Genomic DNA, 27,368 nt, shown 5'->3' on the forward strand with positions numbered 1-27,368 from the left:
ACCTCTGGATGGATAGCGGCCCCAGTCGATTGCGCTTGAAGCGCTAGCTCCAAAATCTTAGCCAAAGCCCCAGAGATATTCAAAAGCTTATCTTGACAAGTCCGATGTGCCCGATCTATGCCTTTTTTTTTTAGGGTCCTTTTTATACTTCTTTAGGAAGGTCTGCATGGATGTATCTATCTCGGGTGTCAAGGTAGTTTTATTCGCAAGATCTGGTCGCGGGCATTCAGATCTCAAGCTTGCCCGGAACTCCTTATCGAAGCTCTTGCGTAGGTTAGTTTGCATGTACACCGCCACTGGATCACAATGAGAAGAGCAAGGATGGACGATGCTAGAGGGATGAAAGGTGAAAGAGGAAGGTTGAACGGGAGAAAGGGAGTGTTTGCGCTTCTTGGCACGTTTATGTAGGCGTGGTTTATGTGAAGAATCAGGATCGGTATCAGTATCAGTCAGAGGTATAGGGGTGAGGGGGTCGGGACCGGGGAAAGGACCATTGGGTCTGAGTCATAATCATGTTCCTTGGCGGTCCACAGTTTGGAATAAATCTGCAGATGGGGCCAAGGAAGGGGTAGGAGTGGGACCTACTAATTGGTCCAGATGGAGAGATACAGGCAACAAGGCGGACGAAAGAGCCTTATCCAACTTTTTACCTAAAGTCTTTTCAACGCGGTACTCAACATTCTGCTCGTAATAATAATCTTCATCCTCTGCAGGACCATATGCAGCAAGTTCCTCCTCTTAGACCTCACAGTCCGACATCTTGAAATAATATATATATATATATATATATATATATATATATGTTTTCTTCCAATGGCCCAAGCTTTCAGAAGGCACACAGCAGCTCCCTCATTCCTCAGTGATGCGAGATATGTTTGTCAGCCCTACGCGTTTCGAGGCCGTCTGCCTCTCTTCAGGGGCTCGCTTCTCTGTTCTGGCGTTCGAAATGTCTCTATGATGCACGCATTTTAATTGACAGCGTTAGTACGTAGCAATTTGCATTTGCATGCTGGGTTCTGTAGTCCTTTAGAGATTTAGTTAATTACCCATAGTGGGCTCCTTACGCCGAACATAATTAAAAGCTATTTTTGTACTTTTTGTTCACCGGGACACTTTCCTTTAGTAGTTAAGGTTTGCTGCTGCCATACGGTCGGGCTTGGTTCCCAGCTTCGGCCCCTTTTTTTTGTGAAAAGACGGTGCTCTTCTGCACGGCTGGACAGCCGTGTTGATTTGTTTTCTTCCAATGGCCCAAGCTTTCAGAAGGCACACAGCAGCTCCCTCATTCCTCAGTGATGCGAGATATGTTTGTCAGCCCTACGCGTTTCGAGGCCGTCCGCCTCTCTTCAGGGGCTCGCTTCTCTGTTCTGGCGTTCGAAATGGCTCTATGATGCACGCATTTTAATTGACAGCGTTAGTACGTAGCAATTTGCATTTGCATGCTGGGTTCTGTAGTCCTTTAGAGATTTAGTTAATTACCCATAGTGGGCTCCTTACGCCAAACATAATTAAAACCTATTTTTGTACTTTTCGTTCACCGGGACACTTTCCTTTAGTAGTTAAGGTTTGCTGCTGCCATACGGTCGGGCTTGGTTCCCAGCTTCGGCCCCTTTTTTTATGAAAAGACGGTGCTCTTCTGCACGGCTGGACAGCCGTGTGGATTTGTTTTCTTCCAATGGCCCAAGCTTTCAGAAGGCACACAGCAGCTCCCTCATTCCTCAGTGATGCGAGATATGTTTGTCAGCCCTACGCGTTTCGAGGCCGTCCGCCTCTCTTCAGGGGCTCGCTTCTCTGTTCTGGCGTTCGAAATGTCTCTATGATGCACGCATTTTAATTGACAGCGTTTGAATAGTTCTGGATTTCTTCTTCAATGAACAGAAATAAGAAACTCATCACAAGGTATGAATTGTTGAACTTTAAGAACTCCACCCTTTTCTCCTGTGCAATATCTAAGCCATATTCATCACTTTACCATTCTTTCATGTCTGGAGTATGGGAATGCTGTGTATGGTGGCCTTTTGGACTGCCAGTTTGCAAAGCTGCAAGAAATCCAAACTATGACAAGTGGTTTGCATCTGGCGTGCGAAAGACTGATCTTGTTTCAGTGGTGAGACATGCCATTTATAGGCTTCCCACCAAGATTCAGTTTAAGTCTCTCTTCCGGATTTACCAGCCTTTCTATACCACAGGTTGTGATCTGCTTTACGTCTTGATTTCTCACTAAAGCCCCAAAAGATCCCATTGAACAAGTTCTTTGTTGCTCCTTCAAATCCTCTGCTACCGTAGAACTTTTAGAATCTTAAACCCTGCATTTTGAAATAATCTACAGATAAAACTTCATCAGTCCACCTCGCAGTATTTCGCAAAAAGCTAAAATAATCCTCTTCATTCCATTTTTTACTCTCCTTTTTCTTCCTATCTCTGTCTTTGCCTCTGTTCTGGTGCCAAGATGCTTTTGGGTAACAGCTGCCCTCTACAAATAGATTAATAAAATAATGTATTAGTAAAAGCTAAAAAATACATCTAGGGAAATGGAAGATTACCCAGTACTCGCTGTTCCTTTTCTCAACTATTCTTGCAAGTGATGGTGTCCAAATAATGCATATATTGTGGCATGTTAGGAGGTTTATATATGAAACGTAAGCCAATAAAGGAGCATTCAATTGCAATGAATGCTTAAATAATGCCAAGGGTCATCCTTAAAGAGTAGCTAGTGATGACAACCTCAACGCTTATGTTGCTGATTGGAACCACTGTATTACTGATATTTAGAAATATAAGGGTCTGATTTTGAGTTTAGCAGACTGGGACCTCCACTACAAATGCGGCAGAGTAGTCTGTCTGCCAACCATGCAGTCTGCCCGCCTCATTTAGAGATCTGCGGAATGTAAGCATTCTGTTGGCAGAGCCCCGTTGCCTCTTTCAATGTAATACTTCCTCCAAAGGCACAATGCAGCCACTTCCATTGTTGTAATGGGGACAGGAACAGCGCGATGGTGCTTCCACTATATCTATTATTGTTTTGAATGGACAATGGGGAGAAAAGCTGAGGTGGAAAGTATGAATCTGAAGAAAGCAGCGCTCTATGAAGGTGTGTTTCTTGTGCATTCGGGCTTAATATATTTGTTTCTTTGCTTTCTAGTCATTGGAATATCTATAAACCTCAGCAAAATAAAATATTCGGGACATTTGTAAACATCTTTCCCTGGTATACTTTTATTTTACTGGTGAATAAACATAAAACTTTAGATGTCTACAACAATTGTTTCTAGGTCCGTTCATTAAGGATAACAACACCTGAGTGTGAAACAGAACAGTGTCCAGGGTGCCTTTATTAGGTCATTACACAGATATGATCTACCGAGCATCCTGCTCAGGCAGAATTAGAATGTAAACATGCATCATACATTAGGAAACGAATTCAATGGACTGTGTTCACATTGTTGCCTATGACTAAAGATCGAAGTCGAGCACATCCGGAGAATTATCAGTAGCATATAGAGCAAAGAATGCTTTCATGGTTTCTGCATCAATTTTCGTCGCCTTGACAGCTGGATCCTGCATCATCAGCTCTATCCAGGAATTGATCTTTGGGGTGTTCTTCAGACCACTGTGAATAAATGGTAAATATAGAAAAAACTGAAATAGGCAGAAATTGAATGGTTGAAACATTCATAGGCCACATTTTTGGCAGCAGCAAACTAGATTAAACAGGTTTTTTTTTATTGGGAGCAGTGGGCAATGGGTCCTCGCTTTTGCGCAGAACCCAATCTTTCTAATTTCCTCAGGTACAGTCAACCTTGCACTGTCTACAGGCACCGCATGAATATTTCCCCAGAGGTCTCCAAAACACAGCAGTAGCTCCTGCATTGCATTTGTGTCCTTCTTTTTACAGATTAACACATACTTTGCCCCCCCAGATTCTGAACCAAACAAAAACGTGATTTAAGGAATATTTGGATTAATTTTCACTCTTGGTAATTAATGGCACATTGCACTCAATCAGTTTTGTTCTCTCTTCCACTATAGAAGAGGACTAAATGCATGTACTTCGCCTTTGCTTCCAAACCAAGGACGTACGGTGGAGACGTAACTGCTTGGCCATATCCTCTTGAAGAGGAAGAGGAACACACCCAACTTCAGATCTGCTTCAGATTTACTGTACCTTGGTGGGTGAGGTGCAGCCTGAATTCCTATGGGACAGAGACGCCAATATATTTCCTGAGTAATGCCCTACTTTACCTCTAAATTGCACCTGGGTGAATTTATATTTGCATTCTTGAAAAATAAGTAATGCCCTACATTCCTGTAGATTGTATCTAAAAAATGTGCACATACTTTCCAGTAACTCTTTACTTTTCTGTAAATTGCAACTGTATGAAATACACTAATATTCTCTAGGAACCAGAAAACTCTCTTCATCCCTGTAAATGTACCCAAGTACTTGCCTGTACATTGAGCCTTGATTAGATTTCACAAATATCTTCCAATTACTGAGTAACTCTCTAGTTACCTGTAAATATTATCTTGGCGGACCTCCTGGGACTTGGAGCGTACAAATATAAAGATTTTTTTCCTAAGAACTGAGTAGCTATCTACATTAACTATATAGCACACATTTGTGGACATTACAAGTATTTCATAGGGACCAAAGTAATCATCTGTGTTCCTTGAGATTCCCCTCTGGGTGGAACTTGGACATATTTTAGTCAGACTCTAAACAACACTCATGAGCCAACATGACATCTTACTCCATCCCAATGAGATACCATTGTACTTCACCCTTCAGAAGCAGTACGAAGACGGCACAATCTCGATCACGAATAGGTGCATAAATTCCACCCCAGCCACATAGTGGCTGAGTGTTGAAACCCAAAGAATGAATCTTTATCCTCTCACAAACCTAAATATCAAAGCCAGATATTTTCACTTCACAAAAAAAAATCCAATTCATGCAAACTGGATTCGGAGCCTACACTAATAGAATTTGCCACATACTGATATTATTCATGTTGATATGAGTCAGTGAAAGTTAAGAATTGTAGCTTGCTTTAAAGATTACTGTATGGCCCTAGACAGGGTGAATAAACATATACTAATATCAAAGTTATTGAGGTGAGGAATGCCTGCTACATTATGGATAGCTTTTTCTCTGTTGGATCATTGAGTCCGATTTAAATTAACATAACGTGTATTTGTAAAGCGCACGTTCACCCAAGGGTATCTTGGCGCAGTATAACAGTTATTTATTTGTTTATCTGTCAATTGGTCCCAATGGGCATTTAATAAAGAAGTTTATAAGTATGACCAATAAATGCCTTAAACAAGGCTACATGCTGGCTCTACTCTTTTTTAACTTGTATACAGCTAACTTATCCTTAGCCATTTATACAGAGGGGACTTGTATGTGAAGAATATGCTGATGACCCCATCATCCAGACCACACATCAAGGGGCCTATAAAGGTCCTCAGGGGGCCTACGATTTGATAATAATGGCAACAAATTCACGATTAATGCAGATAAATTAGAGGTTTTACTCAGTAAAATGAAACTTTGGTACATTCAAAATATTCCAGTTGAGAAGAGCAGGAAATACAACTATCTAGATGAGTTAATCGAGAGTCGTGGAATACCTAGCCTCATGAAGAACTAAGGGCCATATGTATGAAGCTAATTTTCTGTCGCAAACGCTGCAAATCGGTAATAATAGCGTTTGCGACAGAAAATTAGCAATTTCCAATGTATGAAGGAGAAAATGCTCGCAAAACAAGGAATCGGTATTTAGCGAGTTCCAAACATTGCGAGAGTCTGAAATCAGCGAATACCATTGCGATTCCCAAATTAGCGATGAAACTGGTTAGCGACAATCGCTAATCTGGAAATCGCAAATAAGGATTCGCAATGATATGTATCAAACATTCGCAAATTGCGAATTTAGGAAAATCGCTTTTTAAGGAATCGCAATTACCACCAAGTGGGATCAGGTGGTAACCAGATGCAAAGTATTTAAGGAAGCCCAGAATGCAACACACTCTTTTCCACAATGTCTGGGCTCTACATGATAGCGAGGAGGCGAAGACTGAGAGCTGTGGCGCAGAGGAGGAGACGGCAGGAGAGGATATTCTGTGCGCGCACCACCATCTTCCAGCGCACTGAGGAGGACATCTACACCCACTACAGACTGGAGGAAGAGAGCATACTTGATTTAATAGAGGAACTCAGACCCTACCTAGAACACCCCACCCGCAGGACACAAGCCATACCCACACACATCCAGGTCCTGTGTTCACTACACCTGCTGGCCTCAGGTAGTTTTCAGGGGGTTATAGCTACAGCACCCCACAGGAACTAGCACAGACCAAGCAGGACTTTTACAACATTGCCCAATTCCCCCACGTCATAGGATGCATCGATGGGACACATGTTGCAATATCCCCCCCTCAAACGTAGAGTACGTATACAGGAACAGGAAATGCTACCACTCACTTAACATACAGGTGGTGTGTGATGCCAAAAACATCATCAGAGACATAGTGGCAAAGTATCCGGGAAGCACACATGACGCCTTTATCTTCCGTCACAGTGGGCTATACCGTAGACTCTCAAGAGGTGATTTTGTCGAGGGATACCTACTAGGTAAATGCTCACATATATAGGCCACATTTCCACTGACTAGAATGTGCATTACAGTGACTAACCGTTAACATTTCCAACCACATGCGACAGTGCTTATGCAGTCCGGGATTTCATCCTGACACCCTACCTTAATCCTGCTACTGCTGGGAAGCGGCGCTACAACCGGGCACACATTTCAACAAGAGGCACCATCGAGAGAACCATTGGCATATTGAAGAGCAGATTCAGGTGCATTCATAAAAGTGGAGGAGCTCTCCAATACAGTCCCGAAACGTGCTGCAAAATTGTTGTAGCTTGTGCCATGCTGCACAACATCGCTACCAGGAAAGGGACACCAATGGAGTTGAGTGATTCAGAATCCTCCGATGTGGAGGGACCTGGACCTGTACGCATGGAAGCTTGCGTAGCTGGTGCTGCAGCTAGGCGACAGAGGCGTGATGAGATCATGCGCAACTACTTCTAGGTGAGTAATAATGACACAATGACAACTTCAATCTTAGCAAATGTGTTTTAATTGCTACAGCAACAATGGCACACATCCTCACAGGCAAAATCAAACACTCCCAATGTAATGCACATGTTCAAATCACAGTGCAACTATTTAACTGGAATGACTGCAAAGTCAACACTGTAGTTGGCCATATTTTGCCCCTGTAAGTCATTGTCATTTGGCTGCACATCCTATTGGTGTGTAGCAGGCCTGTTGCTCCTGCCACTACGGCGCCTCTCAACAGTGGGTGGTGGGGTGTTGGAGCTCCGCACTGACTGGGAGTCCTCCTCACCTGGAGTCAGCACTCCTGGTCCTGTGGTACGTAGGGCACGCAGTTCATCCAGGGCAGAAGTGGACTGCACAATAACAGTGGCGATGTCCTGAATGCCGTGAGAGAACTCACGCTGGGTTTCTATGGTACGCCTGGACAGTATATTGGTAGATGAGGCCAGGCAGTTTATTGCGCGCGTGTAGAGGTCCATGCGGGCCAGCTCTTTGCGCCTGGCAGCGCATTCTGCACGCAACTCGGCAGTTAGCTCTTGCACAGCACCCCTAATTTCTTCACGCATTCCCATGAACCCTGCACTCATCTCACGCTGTATTGCCTTCATATGTTTTGCTTGTAGGCGGTGTACTTGAAGCATGTGCAATTCCAGCCCTGCAAATACCGAATCTTCCTGCTGATCAATGGAGCTGTAGCCCGTGCGGGGTCTACACCTGCCTGTGACCTGTGGACCCTGGCTGTGTTGTGGCCTTGACTCCTGCTGCTGGGAACCTAAGGCATCAGACTGCACAATGTTATTGTTGTCCTCATCATCGTCCTCCATGACTGGCAATGGCCTCACGATCTTCCTCCTGTGTCCCTTTGGTGGAATGACAGAACTGTCCTCCCCATGTGTGTCCTGCACCTGGCTAGCATCTCCAGAGGCTTGGGGTCCTGTGTCTCTTCCACTGCCTGTGGGCTTATTAGTTGCAGGTGCTGTGGATAGAACAGCACACATTAATTTTATTTGCTAACGTATGATGTGAAAATAAAATATTTCACCGTTTTCTCTTACTTTACTTTTGTTATTCCCCATTCCTGACCTGCACATGTGAAAATTGCATGAGATGGATGCTACTTCCAACATTACTGTCTATTGTGACTACATCTCCCACAATGCATTGCTGTGACTGCCTGTGTACTTGCTCTAGCGTGACATGTGGTTCCCCTAATCCCTAGGTTGCTGCAGGGGGTTGGGGGGGTGGTTTAGGGTGGAAAGGTATGCTTCTTACCTGGTCTTGCAGCTGGTTGGTCGGAGCTGTCTAGCACGGACACGCCCGTAACACTCTCTGGAGCCAGTATGCCCTCTACCAGTTCCTCAAGCGGTGTTGAATCTGGCACATTGGAGGTTCCCTCACTGGTGAGCTGAGACTGCTCCAGCCTGGCTGCCAATTTTTCTTTGGAGCGCTGGCGCAGGTCGTACCAGCGCTTGCGCAAAACTTCAACACTCCTGTGTGTTACTCCAAGGGCATTGACTTTTGCCTGTATGCCTTCCCAGATGCGCCGTTTTCTTGCTTCAGGCACCTTGTGTGAGCTCCTCCCAAATAACAAATCATGGTTTGGCACCATCTCAGTGATGAGTGTTTCAAGTTCTGCTTCTGAGAACTTCCGCTTTCTATTCCTAGATGTTTCCCCTTCTTGCTGCTCCTGCTGGGTTGCAGGCAAATCCTTGTTCCCACTCTTAGCCATGACTCCTCAGTAGCAATCCACACTCTCTCACAATCAATGCTGTTGCACCATGGGTAATCAGTCACTTCCTGGATGATGATGTCATCAAACTGCATCAGGAATGCGATTGGATGATTCTAGAAAATCGCAATTTTGCGATTTTTTCCAATGTAAAATCACAATTTTGCGATTTTTTTCGATGTAAAATCGCAATTTTGCGATTTTCACCAATGCGAAATCGCAGTTTTGCGAAATTATAACATTAAGGAATCGCTATTGTATTTATTGCAAATATTTAGCGATTTTGGGCGAATCGCTAAATATTTGCGATTGTGTTGATACATTCTGATTTGCGATTCTGAATCTGCGATTCGGTAAAAATCGCAGATTACGATTCGCAAATCGACTTCTTCATACATATGGCCCTAAATCCTCTGTCTTGACATATGCTATTTGTTATTTCGATAACAACTATATTAACCCTTACTAACAGTCAAAAATGCAAAAGTTCTAACATCTCTTGATGATGGCCTAGTGACAGTTCCATGGATATTAGGCCTTTGTTTAGACTATTCCACTGGCATAACGAAAAGTGAGGGATTCTCCCTGCACGGTACTTAGAGGGGCCCCCCCTGGGCTCAATCAGCAGCTCTTTGGCCACAGTGCAGTGCCGAGGGGGCCCCTTGGAGCTAGAGGCCCCCCCGCACCGCGGGGGCTGCGTGGGCCTGTGTTACGCCCCTGGACTATTCCCAGTGTGAATGTTTTAGTCAAATCTTTGGTCTCCTTATTTCAACCAGCCAAGTGCAAATAAGGATAGAATTGAATCTACAGCAGTTATTACTCAAGGTAATGTCACAGTTGATGGTGTGTGTAGAGAATTTCCTCATAATGACCATTAGACAAGTACTCCATTGCATCCAATTTTCGTATTCTCATTGGCTACTTGATTTACTTGAGGCACTGAGCTGAGCACCTTGAGAGGACTTATATTACTGGATTTTTTAAGACTGCATTGAACAAAATAGGTTAAAGCAATGTTGTATATTGTGGATATTGAGGGTTTTAATAAAAGTACATTTTCAGGCTACATTTCTGGCAACTTCTCAGGGAAGAACCTGGATCAGGCAAATCATATTTAGCCCATTATCAAGTATACCATTTTTAAACAACACATTGGACAGACAATTATTTCTGTAACCAAATGCAGAGACAGCAGAACTTCTCTACTCTTGTCAACCAAATTCTCTATATTGCAAAAGGTGCACAGTTTCCAAATCCACTAATTGATTTATAGACATGCACTATATATAATGTAACATAACATGGCATACTATAGTATACCCTATCAACCCAATGCCATTACCACATCCCAAATCCATAATCTCAAATCCCAGTCTATGCCATGCCACATAAAGCATCTCACTTAAAATACCAAGAAGGAAACAGCTGCAGTGTTTGAATCAGTGCTTAATTTGAGGCGATGTTTTCTGGTGCTCAGCACCGTCACATAATCATCAACACCAGCGCATTTCATGAGCACCAGTTAAGGACACACTCATTTATGATAGGCACGGGGAGATTAAGTGATTTGCTCTTAATCACAGGATGTTGAGCCGACTCTGAGGCTCGAACCTGGTTCCCCAGCTGCAAAGTCAGCAGCTCTGGCAATTACGCCCTATCATCTCCCCACTTACATTGTTAGTGGTTGGTTGTTTAAAAGTGGTGCTAACAAGAGAAATGGAATGGAAAAGAGAAAAGCTGCCTACTGACAAGAGCCCAGCACGTAGTTTTTTACAAATTAACCACTGGTTTGAATTAACCCGATTAATGGGGAATTACAATGGGTGCATTCAACCACATGGAGCTACACCACCCTTATGAGACCAAAGAATCCTTTTAGTGAAATATATAACACTTGTAGTTTACTTCATCAGTGAGACAGCATGCCTACATTCAAGGTTGAGCACTTGAAATAATCCTAATACTTCTCAAGACACTTTCAGAAACAGAAATTGTTTGGAAAAGCAAGGGCTCTAAGAAGCAAATTTACACTACTTTCAAGGTTTCCACCTTCAGAAAAAAAGATCATCCTCAAATGTACCATCTCAGGGAATGACCAGAGCTGGGAATTAGACTTCCTCCATTGTTTCAAACCAAAGTTAATGTATATAATTTACTACATCCAGCCTACCTCTCTTGCAGTGGTGGCTGGTGACTTTTTAAAGTAGCAGTGTGTAAAAGTTGTGGACGAGTTTGTCTAAGCAGCAAGAATAGTCTTGAAATATTAAAAGATTTGAATATGAGTTCTCCATATCTTGTCGCATTATTTTCAATAGTTACTGTAGTGCGCAAATTGTACGCTGTTCAGAGTGACCCACACCTTTCTGTTAAAAATACACGTTCACAACAAGTATATTGTTTCCTCACTTAAAATTTAATTGGATATCAAAATCTGAGAACAAACTACTCCAAAGATTAGTACCTTGCCTGCCAAATTCTTGAATATTACTATGGCATGTAAAAGGGCTACACTTCATAGCATCATAAAATAAAGATGGACGAGGCATTAAAGGCCCAAGCTAAATACCTGGCCCTGGCAATCCAAAGAATAAAATGAGCCACCCCTTATATGTAGCTCTGCCTGCCACCAGTGCCCTACCCCAATGCTTCCCAAACATTTAACCGCATGTGTGCAGCCGTTTTTCCCGCTGTGTGCGGCATTTTCGTAAATACCGCGTTACACGACGAGCTCAGCTCGTCATCAGCACACAGTAGGTAACGCTGATGACGAGCTGAGCTCGTCATCGGCATGGAAGGGGTTAAGAACCACGACCCACTTCTTAGCATGACAATCTTTCACTATCCATCTAGCTTTAATGAACATGAGGCAGGCGTTTTTTTAATGTAACTAAGCATTGTGAAGTAGCGCACTGTCACTTTCCATTGAAATGGCCACTAAATTTGGAAATGCTGTAATGCTGATAAAATTATACTGCACACAAATGAAGATGTGTTGAAATCCGGTTTCAGTGCATATTTATCATTTGTGCACCGCTAAGAAGAAGTGTCTTAATTTGATTTGATCCTATAAAAATCTTTGCTTCAATCACACTTCAGAATTAAAAAAAAAAGTACTTCATTTTTGCTTTTTGAACTGCTGAATGTGCACAGTTCATTTACAGTTTGTAGCATTATGTTCTGCGTCACAAACAAATGACATCCTATGGCCTTCCACACTCTCTGTACCTCAGAAAATTATTACATAATTCACTTTACTATTCTTTCTCGGACTGCAAAATGAGACAATGTTATAAACACCAATCCCCATGGTAAAAAAAAATAAGCAGCAATTTGCCAGAAGACATACCTGACATTTGACTGATGTAATTGAAGCACAGCAAATGTGGCAAGATAAATACAAAATGTATAGGCATCTTTCAAGACCACCTAACCTCATATACCAAGAATTAAAGACAGAGCATTAGCCTATGATGAAAAATGGGAGAAGGTCGCCCATCTAGTGACTGACTAGCGCAATGTGAAACTAGGAATCCTAGGATCAGTCCCGGCTTGCCCATATGATCAAACAAATTGTATGTCTTATGTGAATGTTTCGTCTGATAGAGCCTTCTTTTTCTTCATTATCACTGTCGTGTCTTGCTTGCAATAAAGACAGACAAATATCTCAATCAACACGGAGCTTTATTTTACATGTGCTCTCTGATCCCTGTCCTTACTCTCACTGCCCCAGTTCCTGTCCCTTGACTCCTCCCGTTCCTGTTCCTCCCTTTCACTCCACCCCCCAACCACTAGACTGCATCACACAATCTGACATCTCCCCCTTTCTTAACAAAATGAACTTAATTTCCACAGTGTTCGTAATTCTTCAATCAGCCACACAGGTCGGTGGACAGCCTGTTCTTCAAACATCAGTAGCGTCGGATCCGTGGTGGGCCTGGCTTTGGTCGATCTTTCCGTTGTGTTAACAAAGGCATCCTTGACTGCGGGAATGCGCCTTTGCGAACGCAAGCCATTGCGTGTGAACTGTTTATTCTCACGTTCCGCAGTCATCATGTTTCCTTCTTGTGGTGTAACTGCTGTTGGCTTAGCTCGGCAGTGGCAGTCTGTTTTCCTTGGTGGCTCTTGTTCTATTGATGCTCGATCTCTTTCATGAGTGGATAATGTTCTGGTTCTCTTCCGAGCACCCGCATCTACTTTTACTTCTTTTTGTCTTGTCCGGTCGAGGGCAACACTGCCCTCCAGTTCAGGGTCATGTATACCAGACAGTAGGGTACTATCTGAAGAGATTGTCTTGGTTTGGTTCGGGAACTCATTCGCGGCCTCGGGTTGTCTGGTGAACTCTTGGACTATCTGTGCATAGGCATGTTTCTCTCTCATCCGATGATGATCTCTCTCTATTGACACGTCCGGCTTTCCTTGCGGAGTGACTGGCTGGTCCCTTCCCATCCGGTGACTAAGGTCCACTATCTCTGTTTTCCTTTTGTAGGCCCTTTGAGTCAGCCTCGCGGACCCCTTCAGGGGTGACGGTGTATGATCTATGTCTGGATATACCTGCGACTGACATGACAGGTTGTCTTGTGGAGTGACTGAGTATTCAGAGACCTTGGTGTGGGACATGTTGCTCTTAACGGGAAGGATGTCCTTTGGTTCCATGGTGCGTTCCGGTGGTTGACGCCATGGCTGTTGTCGGGACCATGACTCGGTCGACTCAAGGGATTGGACAGACATGCTTTCTGAGTCAGAGAAGGCTTTTGTTGACTTCCAGGATCGGACAGACGCGCTCTCTGAATCAGAGGAGTTCCTAGCCATATTCTTTTTAAAATGTTCCTTTGAGAGTGTATCGAGTAATGGATTTCTGAAATGAGTAGGCCGTGACAAGTTGTTCTTTAACTCAGGGTTGTCTTTAAGACGCTTCTCCGGACGCCTTTGTCGACTTGTCTTTGATGTTGTTTCATTTGAGAAGTTGTTCAATAACCACGTGCTTGTTCTTTGTGTTTGATCTCGAGGTTTTTCATCTTTGCCCTTCTCGCATGATGTCAACGACTTCTTCTCAGTTTCTTCGTTGTCGCGGGTGCCATTGATGCGTTGGTCTTTTCCTGTTCGTTGTTGGGGAGGATCGGTCCGTCTTATGCGATCTGTTTCTTCTTCACACTTGTTTGGTGCTCGGACACCTATGATACGGGTGTGATGTGTTCTCCTGCTGGATGTTCCCTCGGACTCATCTTCACAACTTGGCGAATAGTGTTCCTGCGCCGATTTCCAGTGTTGACCATTTTGATCTCTTCTTCTATAGTTTGTCTTCCTTACCCTCTTGTTGTGCAGGTTGCCATCTTGTCCAGGGGTGCGATCTGTCCCACTTGACGCTCCCTCCTCGTCAGAGTAGTGTGCGTCAGACTTTGAATGACACCTTGAGGGTGAATAACTCCTTGGGGTTGTCCTTTGAATGGTTGACTCGGAGTACTCCTTGTCACTTCGCTTGTCACTTTGTCCCTCCCGTTGTCTTTTCACTGGTCTGTCTTCCCTCTCTCTCCTTTTCGTTTCATTTGTTTTCCGAGTTTTATCTGTCCAGGCATCTTGACATTTTGCCTTCAGATCCAGGTACTTTGATCTGTCTCTTGCCTTGACGTGCATTCCAATTTCAGCCTTCCTAATGATTTCTTCTAGCGACCAATGCCCTCGCAGAATCTTGCGCTTTGTGTCGGAGTTTGCGCAGCCTTCAATTATCCGGAGTCGAACTGCGTCCTCATTCGTAAAGGTGTTGAAATGGCAGCCTTGTACCAGATTTTGCAACCGAATGATGAAAGTTGACAATAGTTTGCCTGGTTCCTGCCGAGCTGTGTTGAAAACGATGCGATCATGATCCACATCTGCCTGTGCGGAGAGATGGGCACATAGCTTCTCTTGGAGTCTTTCATAGATTTCTGTGTCTTCTTTGGAAAATGTTCTGATTGGGCATCGGCCCTCAGGACCCACCAGATGGAGGAGTAGTATCAGACATTTTCTCTCTCTTTGCTCACCATTGGCGTCCAGGAAGTCACCCAATGCTGCCAGCCATCGGTTCCGTTTCAGACTCAGACTCCAAGCATCAGTCTGCACCCCTGGGGGTGGTACTTCAATGCAGGGGTTGAACCGTTGTGCTACTTCTCCCCCGCCATGAGAGGAAGATTCTGATCGATTATATTTGCGGGGCACGGGGCTGTTCACTTTGCTTCTCGTCTTCTTAGCTGATTCTCTTTAGTCGAGGTCTTCGGTCTGGTCATTTGCTGGGGCGTTGATAATCTGTGCAACCATCACAGTATGCGCCAGTGAATAAAACGTAGATTTCTTGAGTTCCGAAATGTCCACCACTCAGCTGCACTGTACTAGACACAGGGCTCCCTCTCTTTAGAGTCGCATGCTAGTTGCAGGTGGTTAACTACTCTTCTGCGGTGATGCTGGGCACGTTTGACATCTTTGTTCGTTCGGGCGTTCCCTTTACACTAGTGCAAGTCCTCCAGTCACTTCAGTGTATGTTGTGCTTGTTTCTGGGACTGTCTTTCACAGTCTTGCCCTCTTCTGAATCTCATGCGATTCTGCCCAGCAGCTCTTCTCCCTTTTACGCTCTTCGGTATGTGTTCACTATCACCTTTACCTGTTGCTTGCATTTGCTTATGCTTGTTTGCTTCTTCTCTCCAGTGCTTGTTTATTTGGTCTTGTCAATGCTTATTCGTTTACTCTTGTCAGTGCTTGTTTGCTTGTTTTCACCACTGCTTGTTGATTTAATCTTGTCAATGCTTGTTTACCTGTTGTTTGCATTTGCCTATGCTTGTTTGCTTCTTCTCTCCAGTGCTTGTTTATTTGGTCTTGTCAATGCTTATTTGTTTACTCTTGTCAATGCTTGTTTGCTTATTTTCACCACTGCTTGTTGATTTGATCTTGTCAGGGCTTGTCTACTTATTCTCACCAATGCTTGTTTATTTCTTATTACTAATGCTTGTTTGCTGGCTACCGCCAATGCTTGTCGATTTGTTCTTGTCAACGCTTGTTTATTCTTCCTCGCCAATGCTTGTTTATTTGTCTTTGTCAATGCTTCTTGATATTGCTGTACGCCTGACTTCAAAATGGCCTCTTCAAAGTTGTACAGGGATGTCCTTCCCAGTTGCCTGACTTAAAGATGGCCGCCCCACTGGAACTCTCATTCACCACGAGGTTTGGGTTCCATGTATTCTTCAGCTCACTCGGTCTCACAGGGCACTCACCGAGGATGTCTTCTTCAACACCAGGACTTTTGCAGTACCGCCAACACTTCTAGGCCACTTTCCACCCTCAAGGTAGGCCACACGACAAGTTTCGATTTCTTCGTCCGCCGCGTGCCGTTCCTCACGCATCGGGAGTGAGACCCGATGCCGGCAGAATCTGCGCTTTTCTTCTCGCGCTCCCGCAGGAGTCACAGGCTTCTCTAGACGCTCCCCAGCTTTCAGGGCACTTCTGAAGGACTGGGGTGGGCACCCAGTTCCTTCTTTATTGGCACATCACCCTCGGGGCGCACTCACAATTTTCGGCGCGAAGGAGCGCTTCAGGGGCCGGAGACACAGCGCTTCACACACGCAGTCCTAAAAGGCTTCACACGATCGCCCGATCGTGAAAACAGCTCGGCTACCACGGGCTCAAGGCTGTAGGCGGCGGTATCTCGAGGCACAGACTGTGTGGCAGCAACCACGTCTTATCCGGTGCCCAGGACAGGATACTCCTCTATGCAGCAGGGATGGCAGGTCACTTCATCCCACCCTCGTCGCCAGTTGTCGTGTCTTGCTTGCAATAAAGACAGACAAATATCTCAATCAACACGGAGCTTTATTTTACATGTGCTCTCTGATCCCTGTCCTTACTCTCACTGCCCCAGTTCCTGTCCCTTGACTCCTCCCGTTCCTGTTCCTCCCTTTCACTCCACCCCCCAACCACTAGACTGCATCACACAATCTGACAATCACATGAGAGCACCTTCAAATATGTGAGGTTTAGGATCTGTACTGTACATAATCTCTGATGTTTGATTTATTAGACTACTGCGTTGCTCTATGTATAATATATTGAGGGCCACTGGAAGTATGCGATTGTGCGGCCCTGGTGGTTTTTGCATAATTATAGGTTTACCACATTTGCCACATGATCCATCATCTGCATCATCATCTGCAGATTTTAACAAAAACCCTAATGACATTCTTGTTGTAAGGCTGGGGCCAGAACATTTCTAGTAAATTCATGCTAAAAAACTATCATTTTTAATAAAAGCCACTCATTGGAGTGATATAATCTGATGTACTAATGTGAAATGCTTCAGCATGTTAACAAAACATATATCCTTTTTTGAATTTTTGAAGAGACTTCATGATGTGCTTTGCACGATTTACATTGTATGTTATTGTTTTTGTATAGTGCTTACTACCCTTGATGAGAGGTTAAAGGGTTTTACTACAAATGTAGATTTTTTTCTACCAACAGCAGCGAAACCAAAGAGAGTTTAAAAAGTTCTTGAAAACCAGGGTAGGTCGGCTGTTTTTAATGGGCATATTTGTTTTTAGTGGTTCACGGTCACACAGAAAAGCTAGTGTTAAGAAATGAAGTGCTTGTCTTATAGGTGGCCTTTGTTGCGTAAAATACTTTAAATAATAGAGGTTTTAGAAGTGTCAGCTACTTCAGTATTAGAATTACTGCCCCATGGAGCAGAAACATGGGGTACTCTCAGAAATAGCCATAAGGAATAACACGTTTTATGCGTTCAGGCTGGGCTTTAAGTGGACCCGGTCCTGCCGGCGACGAGTATTGGCAGTTTTAAAGCAGGTGCTGAGACGGGTCCCTATTGGGCTCTCCAATTTTGTGCTCACCCTCAGGGTGAAAAACAAATCTTAACTCTGCAGCACTGCCTTTGATGCAACTTTAAAAAGACTCCTTATAGTTCTTTCACAGTCTCATCATGTCAGAGCTGAAGCATTTTCAATGTTATATACAACAAAGCCATAGTTGTTGCTTATTCACCACCTTATGTAACTAACAACCATGACAAAGCCAACAGTCCTGGCTAGGTGTAATGTTACTTGTATTATATATCTGGATACAATGAGGAAAGAAGCAAAAAAACAGTCGGGCGGCACACTATGCTAACCCCCCACCAGCTGTGCGAGCATCTCATGGGCCTTCCAGCAGTTCCCATCAATTATGTACACCAAGACCATTGTGGCATTAAAACGGCCACCGTTTATTCACATCATTAGTTGGTACACAACTTGTCATGATGGCATTGGTCCTTAACATGCTCATTTCTGTTTTATCTCAGATTACAATATAAACCATCTCATAACAGGTTATACAGTATAGCTTCTATACTTTATTCCTTCTTAAAAACCGTAATATGCCTAATCCTACAATGCATCAACCTTACAGTCATGTCTCTTCAAGGTTGTTATAACTCGCTTCCAACGTTTGTGCCAGCTCTACTTCTGTCACTGGGTACAGCGGGTCGTGGCTTCGAGGCTTCAGCTTGCTACTGAATGTGCGGCATTAGTGGCCCTGTGTCCATGCCTGGGCTGCAAGTGCCGTGTCTGCCAAGCGCTGCCCATTTTACCTTATGCCTCAAGTATTCCTGCCCTGAGGCATCCCAAGGACCTTGTCTGGGCTCTTACCTACAGAGTCCCTGCCGTTAAGGAATCCCAAGGACATTTGTTGGGGCAATTGCCCTTATACGTCCTTCTGTGAAGATATTTTAACCTTGTAACACTCGCCATTCTGGATGTGTTAACCGACCACTGACAGCTCCCCCACTCCCCTCAGGACCACAAGGTAATTAGCTGTAGCACCTGTACAATGTGCAGAAGGAACCTATCGCTCTCTGCCAGGCAGCTGAATATATGATGTTACTTAGCATACCGTTCGTCCCCACTCTCTAAAATATCTGATGGGAGGTGCCACAATACATTAGCTGGAACTGGGTTATTATCCTCCAGCTCAGTGCTAGCAGATCAAAATTACTGAACGAAGATCTTTGAGTTAAGGTAGATATGCAGGAATATTCGATTCAAATCCCGGAAACATGCGAACTGCTTAGAAGTTGATTGCTTGTGCCAGCATAAGCTAATTACGATTTCAGTCAGGCTGATGCTGAAGGTGAGCTAGGTACACACAATGCTGATAGAATAGAGACAAACTGGGGGCATTCGCAGACAGCAACCCTTCCCAGGATCACACAAAGGCATACAAGGGAGGGGTTCAATATTCCCAAAAGGGTATCCTGGGGATACAATCAACAAGGAGAGTTGGGCCATTAGTTAGAGCCTCATAAGGCAAGGACTATGGTCAGGGGCAAAGTACTAGGAGCACGTTGGAACAAGGTACGGTACAGAACACAGACTGAGGACCAAGAGCACAGGCTGAACAAGTTGAGGTACTCCTTTCTCGAAGGAATAGAAAGGATGGATATGAAGGGTAGGCTAGGCCACATACAATGAATGAGAGAACAGAGGCGGGCCAGGTCAACCTCGGACAGCAACCCCTGAGCTGAATCACGGGCCATATTACACTCGGAGAACAGCATTACCAGGAGGGGTGCATCAGGGTTCAAGTCATAGCCCCAAAGGAAAAATGATTTTCCTTGGTCATGAGCCCCTGCTTTAAGCGGCAGAGTTCCAGATTAAGCCATTGCGGAGGGCAGTTATGAGAACCTCACCATCTAGATAGATGGTATTCTACCTTTACTACACAGTTATTACTTCTTATTACCATTACTATGCATATTTTCCACATCAGCGGTACCACTGCTAAAGACTCTCATGAAAGTACTCTGCCAATGCAGTGTAGTGGCCAGCTAGGCCCTTGTCCTGCAATAAAGTACCATCTTCCTAGCTGATTTCCCAGTAGGTATGTTTGACATTTGTCACGGCTGGTTGTATAGGTGCTTACCAATTATGTGACTGCCTATATTAGTGCTGACTGAAAGGCAACATTTGTACTAATGGAGAACTTGAAAGCTCCCATGACCAGGTAGCCCCTCGGGACTAAGTGCATGCTCCTGGCCCTTGCGCACGTATTTCCGTGGCCCCGGCATTCGCCTGATTCCACATGCCCAGATCTACCCCTTGTCAGTTTCCAGGCAGTCAGTATATGGTTAAGCAGCACATGCTTGATAGTTGATTAGTACAAACCACTAACCACGACCCTCTAGACCTTTGTTAGATAACAATTGCGGCTTACGCTGACACATTGGTCAATCCCTGTCCAGAGGTGCCCACCCCTTGTTCTGTCTGATCAGTGGTGGGATACTATTGCACTGGGGCCATAGACTTTTCAGGCTACTGGGCATTTATTGGGCCATTTATATAACCCAACCTCGTTCGACAAGACTGGAGCCCTTTACCCGCAGTGACGCCCTTCTTGCACTTGCAGTCGGTGGTAGGACTTGTACCCTTGCACTGGATGAGCCTATGGTGGAGGGGGGTAGGTGCAAACTGGGGTGGGGGGCACCTTGACATTGGCGTTGAAGGATGGCTGAAGTGATTGCTCCAACTAAAGTCTGATACACTCTCGCTAATATTGGAACCAGCTTTTTTGTTCCAAGCTCGGCAATTCTGGCCACAGCTGCACATTTTTTCACCAGGAAAGGATAAGGGATCCTAATTTCCGGTGCAGGTCCTTGTCAGTCTGAGTGATTGGTTGTTGCTTGCTGCTGCTCCCTTGCTCATTAGACACTTTTAACTTGCAGGTGCTTAAGTAATACAAACTTTTTTTTTTTTAAACATATAACGCTGGCCCTACACTGAGTTTTTTGGCTCCTTTATTTGAGCAACAAATCAATATTGTTTCCAGATTTGTTCGGTATAATTTATTTATACCCTTTTACTTTTTCATTTATTCAATTTGAAATTCATATGAGTGAGAAAAACATTATAAACAAACATTAAATACACTTATTCAAAGACATTATACATAGAAAACAAAGACATTAATCAGAACACATCCTATATACATTGCACAGTGTTATTATGCAGTAAGATATACAATCCTTCTTTCAGCGAGGGATAAAGTCACGTTCAAAAAGGAGAGAAAACAGATTTAATGAAAGCAAATAAATGACTAGATGGGTTTTAATCAATTTTCTAGTCAATCCGAGGATTAATTCACTCCTTGCTACTGTAGACTAGTTGTCTCCATTTTGCCGACGCGTTTCGAACTCGTTATCTTATTTTATGGGTTCTCATCAGGGCTTTATCACTTCTTATCTGCAAGTTATGTGCAAAGGAAAGAAGTCAGTGATTGTATTTTTATTTTATAGCCATCCCACTATTATTAAGCTCTACTGCTTGATTACATGGAAAGTACCTTAAAGTAATTTCTCGCAGTTTTCTTGGGTTCACCTTTTTCGCTCCAATGCATTGCCTTAGGGCAGACACCATTAACAATACTGTATCCTACCTAGCGGTGTGTGTCCGTGTTGATGCGCGATTAAGTCATTTGAACGCATTCAGTTACATAAAACGTTTTTCTGAGGCAGACGAACAGGACCCCTTTGGGCATCCCTGAATATTAAAGCATAATACCGCAACAGTGGCGGTTTCCCACCACAAAATGAAGTGATCGCGAGGTAGAAGCAGCTGCACTCAAGAGGTAGGATACAGTATTGTTAATGGTGTCTGCCCTAAGGCAATGCATTGGAGCGAATTATTAAATCCAAAATATTGGTATTCTTCCAGATACTGTAATAAAGATCAAAAAGAAAAAGGTGAACCCAAGAAAACTGCGAGAAATTACTTTAAGGTATTGTTTGTTTATAATGTTTTTCTCACTCATATGAATTTCAAATTGAATAAATGAAAAAGTAAAAGGGTATAAATAAATTATACCGAACAAATCTGGAAACAATATTGATTTGTTGCTCAAATAAAGGAGCCAAAAAACTCAGTGTAGGGCCAGCATTATATGTTTCAAAAAATTAGTATATGGTCCAGCTGCCCCTACGTCCCAGGATCTACCTCCTTGTTGTTACTAAGTAATACAAACAGCACCTTCTCCTAGGCTCCATAAACTGTTCCTAGCACGTGGAAGGGTACTCGCCCATCCCTGGAACCATAATTTGCCCTATACAGTGAGCGTACATACACTGAAGGATAATTAGGACGTTACCATGTTCTTTATAGGCTGGGGAAATTAGTGATTTGCTCAGAATTATTGCGCAGTTTATTCCATAAAAGAAACCTCTGAAAATTGCAACCCTTTTCTGACAAACGAAAGTGGCGCTGACGCCGTGATTCATGTAACGGTTGTCGCGCTAGTGGTCTGCCACCAGCGCGCGCTGGAATACCCAGCCCCTTCGTTCACGCCGGACGGCGTGAGCTCATATATAAATAAAGGTGGGCGGAGCTGTGCTAGACAGTCCGAGCGTATCAGAGATACTGTGTGTGCGTGTCATTATTGCTGCCGTCGCAGCGACCTGCCGATCATGTCTGTACCGGGTGGGTGGCCCCCCCGATGTAACACTGGCGACGATGCCTGTGCAACCTCACGCCTGCTGGTGCTCCCTGCTGAGTGGTGCCACAGGCACCTTCCCAGACGTGGTAGCTGCGCCGGAATAAGCACAACTGGACCAGTTCTCCCCAGCACCTAGCATCAACCATGCAAGGTGCTCCACATCCACACCACCACTGGTGAGTTGCGTATAACGCGGAAAAAGACCGCACGAACAGGCCCGACCCGCTCAGCCTGCCCACGCGTGTCAAGTCCAGGTTCATCAGTAGACAGCGCAAGACCTAACTGCACTCACCACTACCACCATGGGAGACCAAGACAATGGTGCACAAGCCCCACCGACAGCAATGCCGCACCACTTCCCCTCAGGGGTCCTGTCACTTTTCAGCAAATTATCAGACCCTGCCACTGCAGCGCTAAGGTGGCAAACCTGGCTCGGCCGCCTGGAAAAATATTTCATTGCCACCAGGGAAACTAATGGAGCGGTGAAGCGCTCACTGCTTCTCCGTTATACAGGAGAGGAGATCTACCTACTATTCAAGCATCTCCTTAACACAGGCCCCCCCATAGAACTACGCAGCAGAAGTCACTGCCCTGAACGCACACTTTGACCCCCAAATGAACCCAGACTTTGAACATTTCAAGTTGAGGCAAGCCAAGCAAAGAGAGGGGGAGTCAGTGGACTTTTTTCATGCATGGCTGAGAGAACTTGCTGGTACTCACCTCGTGGGGGACAGAGCAGCAGAGGTGATCCGAGCGCAACTGATTCTTGGAATCTGCAGCAAGGTCCTGTGAGGCCTCATCCTCGGGCGGCCGAACCTCCCTATGAATCACATACTCTTGTTGGCATGATCCCATGACCTTTCTGCAGCACAGGCAGAAATGGACCTCGCCCTCATGCGCAGCGCTGAGAAGCGCGCCATTGTCAAGACTGAATGGGCTGATGCAGTCAGAAGGAAGGAAAAGGTCCACAAGCCACAGAATCACCCGCCACACAACCCAAAGAGTCAATGTGGGTACTGCAGGTACAAGGAACACACTCCACAGTCATGCCCGCCGCAAGGGAACATATGCACAAACTGTGGTATTGGGAACCATTTCGCCTCTGTGTGCAGAAGGAAGACGCAACGGAGGGACAGGAAGCGACCCAAACAGATGCAGAGGATGGTCCGCCAGCTATCATGTCTCTCGTTGACATCCCCATCAGGAGGGCAGCGGAAGGAGCCAACAGTATACCAGGAAGATGACTCAACATCGGAGGAGGAAGAGGAGACAAATCTAGTCTTGTTCACCCAAGCCCTAAAAAGATAGAGACGGCCCCAACCTCAATGCATGCTACAGATAGCAGGGTCAGAAGTCAACACAGTAATTGACAATGGGGCATCAGTGACAGTCACGGGAATCCAGCAAAACAACAATTTAAACCCAGACCCGAACTGAGGCCATCAGAGACAAAGATCTTCGCATATGGAAGCAACACGCCACTACCCCTCAGAGGCAAAATGACCGTGCCAGTGCGGTCGGAAGACACAGAAATAACAATGACATCCACGCCATCAACCAGGAGGCAGATACACTGTTGAGCAGCCATGCGGCAGAAGACCTGGGATTAGTGAAATTTGACAGAAGTGTACGAGCAGATCAGACCAAAGAACTCCTCAGCCAGTTTGAAGACCTGTTCAAGGGACTAGGACGCATCAAGAGAGCCCCCCTCAAACTACACATGGACCCGACTGTCATGCCAACCGTGCTACGGCACTGGAGAGTACCTTTCCACCTCCGACCACTAGTAGAGGAAGAGCTGCAGAAGCTGGAAGACCAAGGAGTCATAGAGAAAGTGTCAGGGCAACCGCCGTGGGTATACCCAATGGTGATTGCAGAGAAGCTGCGCCAACCGGTGAAGATCAGACTCTGTATCAACATGCACCTTCCCAACCAGGCTATCCGACGTGAACGCCACATAACGCCAACCATGGATGACATAGTGGCCGGCCTGAACGGTTCCAGATGGTTTTCAAAGCTGGGCATGAACGCTGGTTATCATCAGCTGGTGTTAGCGAAAGAGAGCTGATATATAACCACGTTCAGCACCCATCTAGTGCTCCAAAGATACTAACGTCAGAATTTCGGCATTTCTTCCGTCGCTGAAATCTTCCAAAATGCAGTCAAAGAAATCCTGGTTGGTCTACCTGGGGTGTTGAATGTGAGTGACGACATTCTCATCCACTCGCAGACGGCTGAAGAACACTACATGCATGTAAGAGCAACTGAAAAGACTCCAGGACCACGGGGTGTAGTGCCTGCTGTTTCAACAAAGTAGAATTCTTTGGATACACGTTCACACAGGAGGACATACAAGTCGACCCGCGGAAGTCCTAAGCCATCAAGAATGTATCAGCCCCTCTAAACGGTTGTATGACGTTACAATGCATACTTTTATAATGCATACCTGTACAACGCATTGTTTACAACGCAACATCCATTACAACGCATTCCATTACAACGCATGCCATTACAACAAATTTTTAAAAACTACCTTTACAACGCATTCCATTACAATGCATACTACCTTTACTATGCATACCATTACAACGCATAACATTACACTGCATGTATGGTAAGTATTGGATAGTGTAGGGGTAAAAATTACTATTCTAACTCCAGGGGGTGCAACAGTATGGTAAGTGTTGGATAGTGTAGGGGTAAAAATTACTATTCTAAATCCAGGGGTTGCAACAGTAGGGTAAGTGTTGGATGGTAATGGTATGCGTTGTAATGGTATGCGTTGTAATGACTGCGTTGTAATGACATGCGTTGTAGTTGTATGCTTTGTAGTGTCATGCGTTGTAATGGTTGCGTTGTAATGGCATGCGATGTAATGGATGTTGCGTTGTAAAAGTTTTGTTGTAATGGTAGTGCGTTGTAAAAGTTGGGTTGTAAAGGTTGTTTCCCCTCGAAACCGTAGCTGAAGTCCAAAGCTTCTTGGGGATGGCTACATACTGTGGTCGTTTCATCCCGGACCTAGCCACCCTGGTGGAACCACTCCGAAACCTCACCTGAGCGGACACCATCTAGCGATGGGGCCGAGCTGTCAAGAATGCTCTCCTCAATCACACCACGCTGGTGTATTTCAACCCCGCCAGGCGAACAGATATACTTGTGGACGCCAGCCCCGTAGGCCTAGGGGCAGTCCAGTCTCAGGAACAAAAGCCCGGACGCCAGGACGCCCGGACGATGGGCCGCCCTAGCCTATGCCAGCAAAGCACTCTCTCCAATGAGAAGCGATACGCTCAGATTGAGAGAGAGGCCCTGGCAATCCACTGGGCCTGCAGACACTTCCACTTATACATATGTGGGCACCCGTTTACTGTCATCAGGGATCACCATCCCCTGGTGCCGTTATTCAAAGGACCAGCACCCTACCCACCACCGCATATCAAACGGTGGGTCATCGGGCTCCAACACTATGAAATGGATGTGGTCTTTTGGCCCAGTGCCAAGAACCCTGCGGACTTCCTCTCGAGACACCCAGACACAACGGAAGGGGGGCAGGACGAACCAAGCACTGATGCCACCGAAGCCCACCTAAACATGATTTCAGCACTCACATGCCCCCGAGCGTTGACCCTCGAAGAAGTGGCGGTGGCCGCCAAAGAAGACCATGTCATCACCATATTATGGGCTGCCGACCAAGAAGGGCAGTGGCGTCGATTTCTGCACCCAGCCGACTCGTGGACTGGCCCCAAGAAAGGATGCTTGATACATATGTGGAGAGTCCGGAATGAGCTGAGCCTCACCCAAGAAGGAATCCTACTCAGAGGGCTGCGCATCGTTATCCCCGTGTCCCTCCAACTACGAGCAACACAACTTGCCCATGGAGGGCACAAAGGAGTGGAAAAGAGGAAGGCACGCATGCGAGAAAAGGTATGGTTCCCAGGGATGAATGCCCAGGTGGAAGAGACAGTCCGGAGGTGCCCCTCCTGTCAGGTGATGAGTGGGCCCGAGAGACCCACACCCATTCACACCGAGGAACAAGGACAAAGCCCCTGGGAGAAGCTGAGTGTGGATTTCGGGAGCTTCCCGGACGGCCGAGTCACCCTAGCCCTGATAGACAGCTACTCAATATACCCGGTGGTAGCGGTCGTCACCTCAACAGCCTTCTCGGATATAGGCCCTGCCCTAGACAAGATCTTCTCAATGTTTGGATGTCTGGAAGAACTCAGAAGTGACAATGGACCCCCGTTCCAGGTACATGAATTCCGGGAGTTCCTACAACACCACGGCATCCAGCACAGGGGCATCACCTCGCAATGGGGAGATCAAATGATTTAGGAGAACAATTAACAAGGCTCTTCGCATTGCAGTAGCGGAGCAAAGTGATCCAGAACAGCAGCTGCAAAGGTTCCTGCGTGAATACAGGAGCACCCTTCACAGCTCCACACGCAAAGCACCCTGGGGGTTAATGGTCAATGGAAATCGGCTGGGAGGCCTTCCCACAGCACCGGGGTGGACCCCTTCCCCGTTTGACTAAGAGGGCACCCTCAGGCGAAGAGAAAAGCACAACAACACTGCCAGCCAAGCCAGGAGAGCTGTGTCCAGGCAGCTGCGTCAAGGGGATACTGTCATCATAAGAGACCGGAGGCCAGGAGGGAAATTCCGGACCCGGTATGAGTCTGGTTACTGGACAGTTGTCGAGGTGAAGGAGACCATGGTGAGAGTCGAAAAGGAGGGGGAAACTGTGGCCCACAACATCTCATGGTTCAAACAGATAGTCAACCCTTCCCAGTACCCAGACATCACTGCCAGCCCCGAAGAACTCAGCGCCAACCAAGAAACACCTTGAGAGGCCGAGGGCGGCGATTCTGAACCAACGCTGACACCTGGAAGTCCGGAGGGAAACCAAGAGCCCCCGGTGTCACACCAGACGCCCAACACCCCGGCCCCTGCACCCAGCACCAGCCGAGGCCAATCCAGGTATGCTCTGAGAGACAACCTCCAGCCGAGCACTCGCCTGAGAGACA

The 27,368-nt window shown here is 45.6% G+C and overlaps 1 protein-coding gene across 2 annotated transcripts in view; it reads right to left on the reverse strand.

Moving 5' to 3' along the window:
- Window positions 1-3,311: 3,311 nt before the first annotated feature.
- Window positions 3,312-27,368, reverse strand: part of LOC144755156 (glutathione S-transferase omega-1-like) — a 320,432-nt gene continuing 296,375 nt past the window's right edge. For both annotated transcript variants that reach the window (XM_078643737.1, XM_078643736.1), the window contains one exon: window positions 3,312-3,607. In XM_078643737.1, coding sequence (XP_078499863.1) covers window positions 3,451-3,607 — 157 coding nt within the window. In that variant the 3' untranslated portion in view covers window positions 3,312-3,450. The remainder of the gene's footprint in view (window positions 3,608-27,368) is intronic.

Source organism: Lissotriton helveticus, chromosome 5_1, assembly GCF_964261635.1.
Source record: "Lissotriton helveticus chromosome 5_1, aLisHel1.1, whole genome shotgun sequence".
NCBI lineage: Eukaryota > Metazoa > Chordata > Amphibia > Caudata > Salamandridae > Lissotriton > Lissotriton helveticus.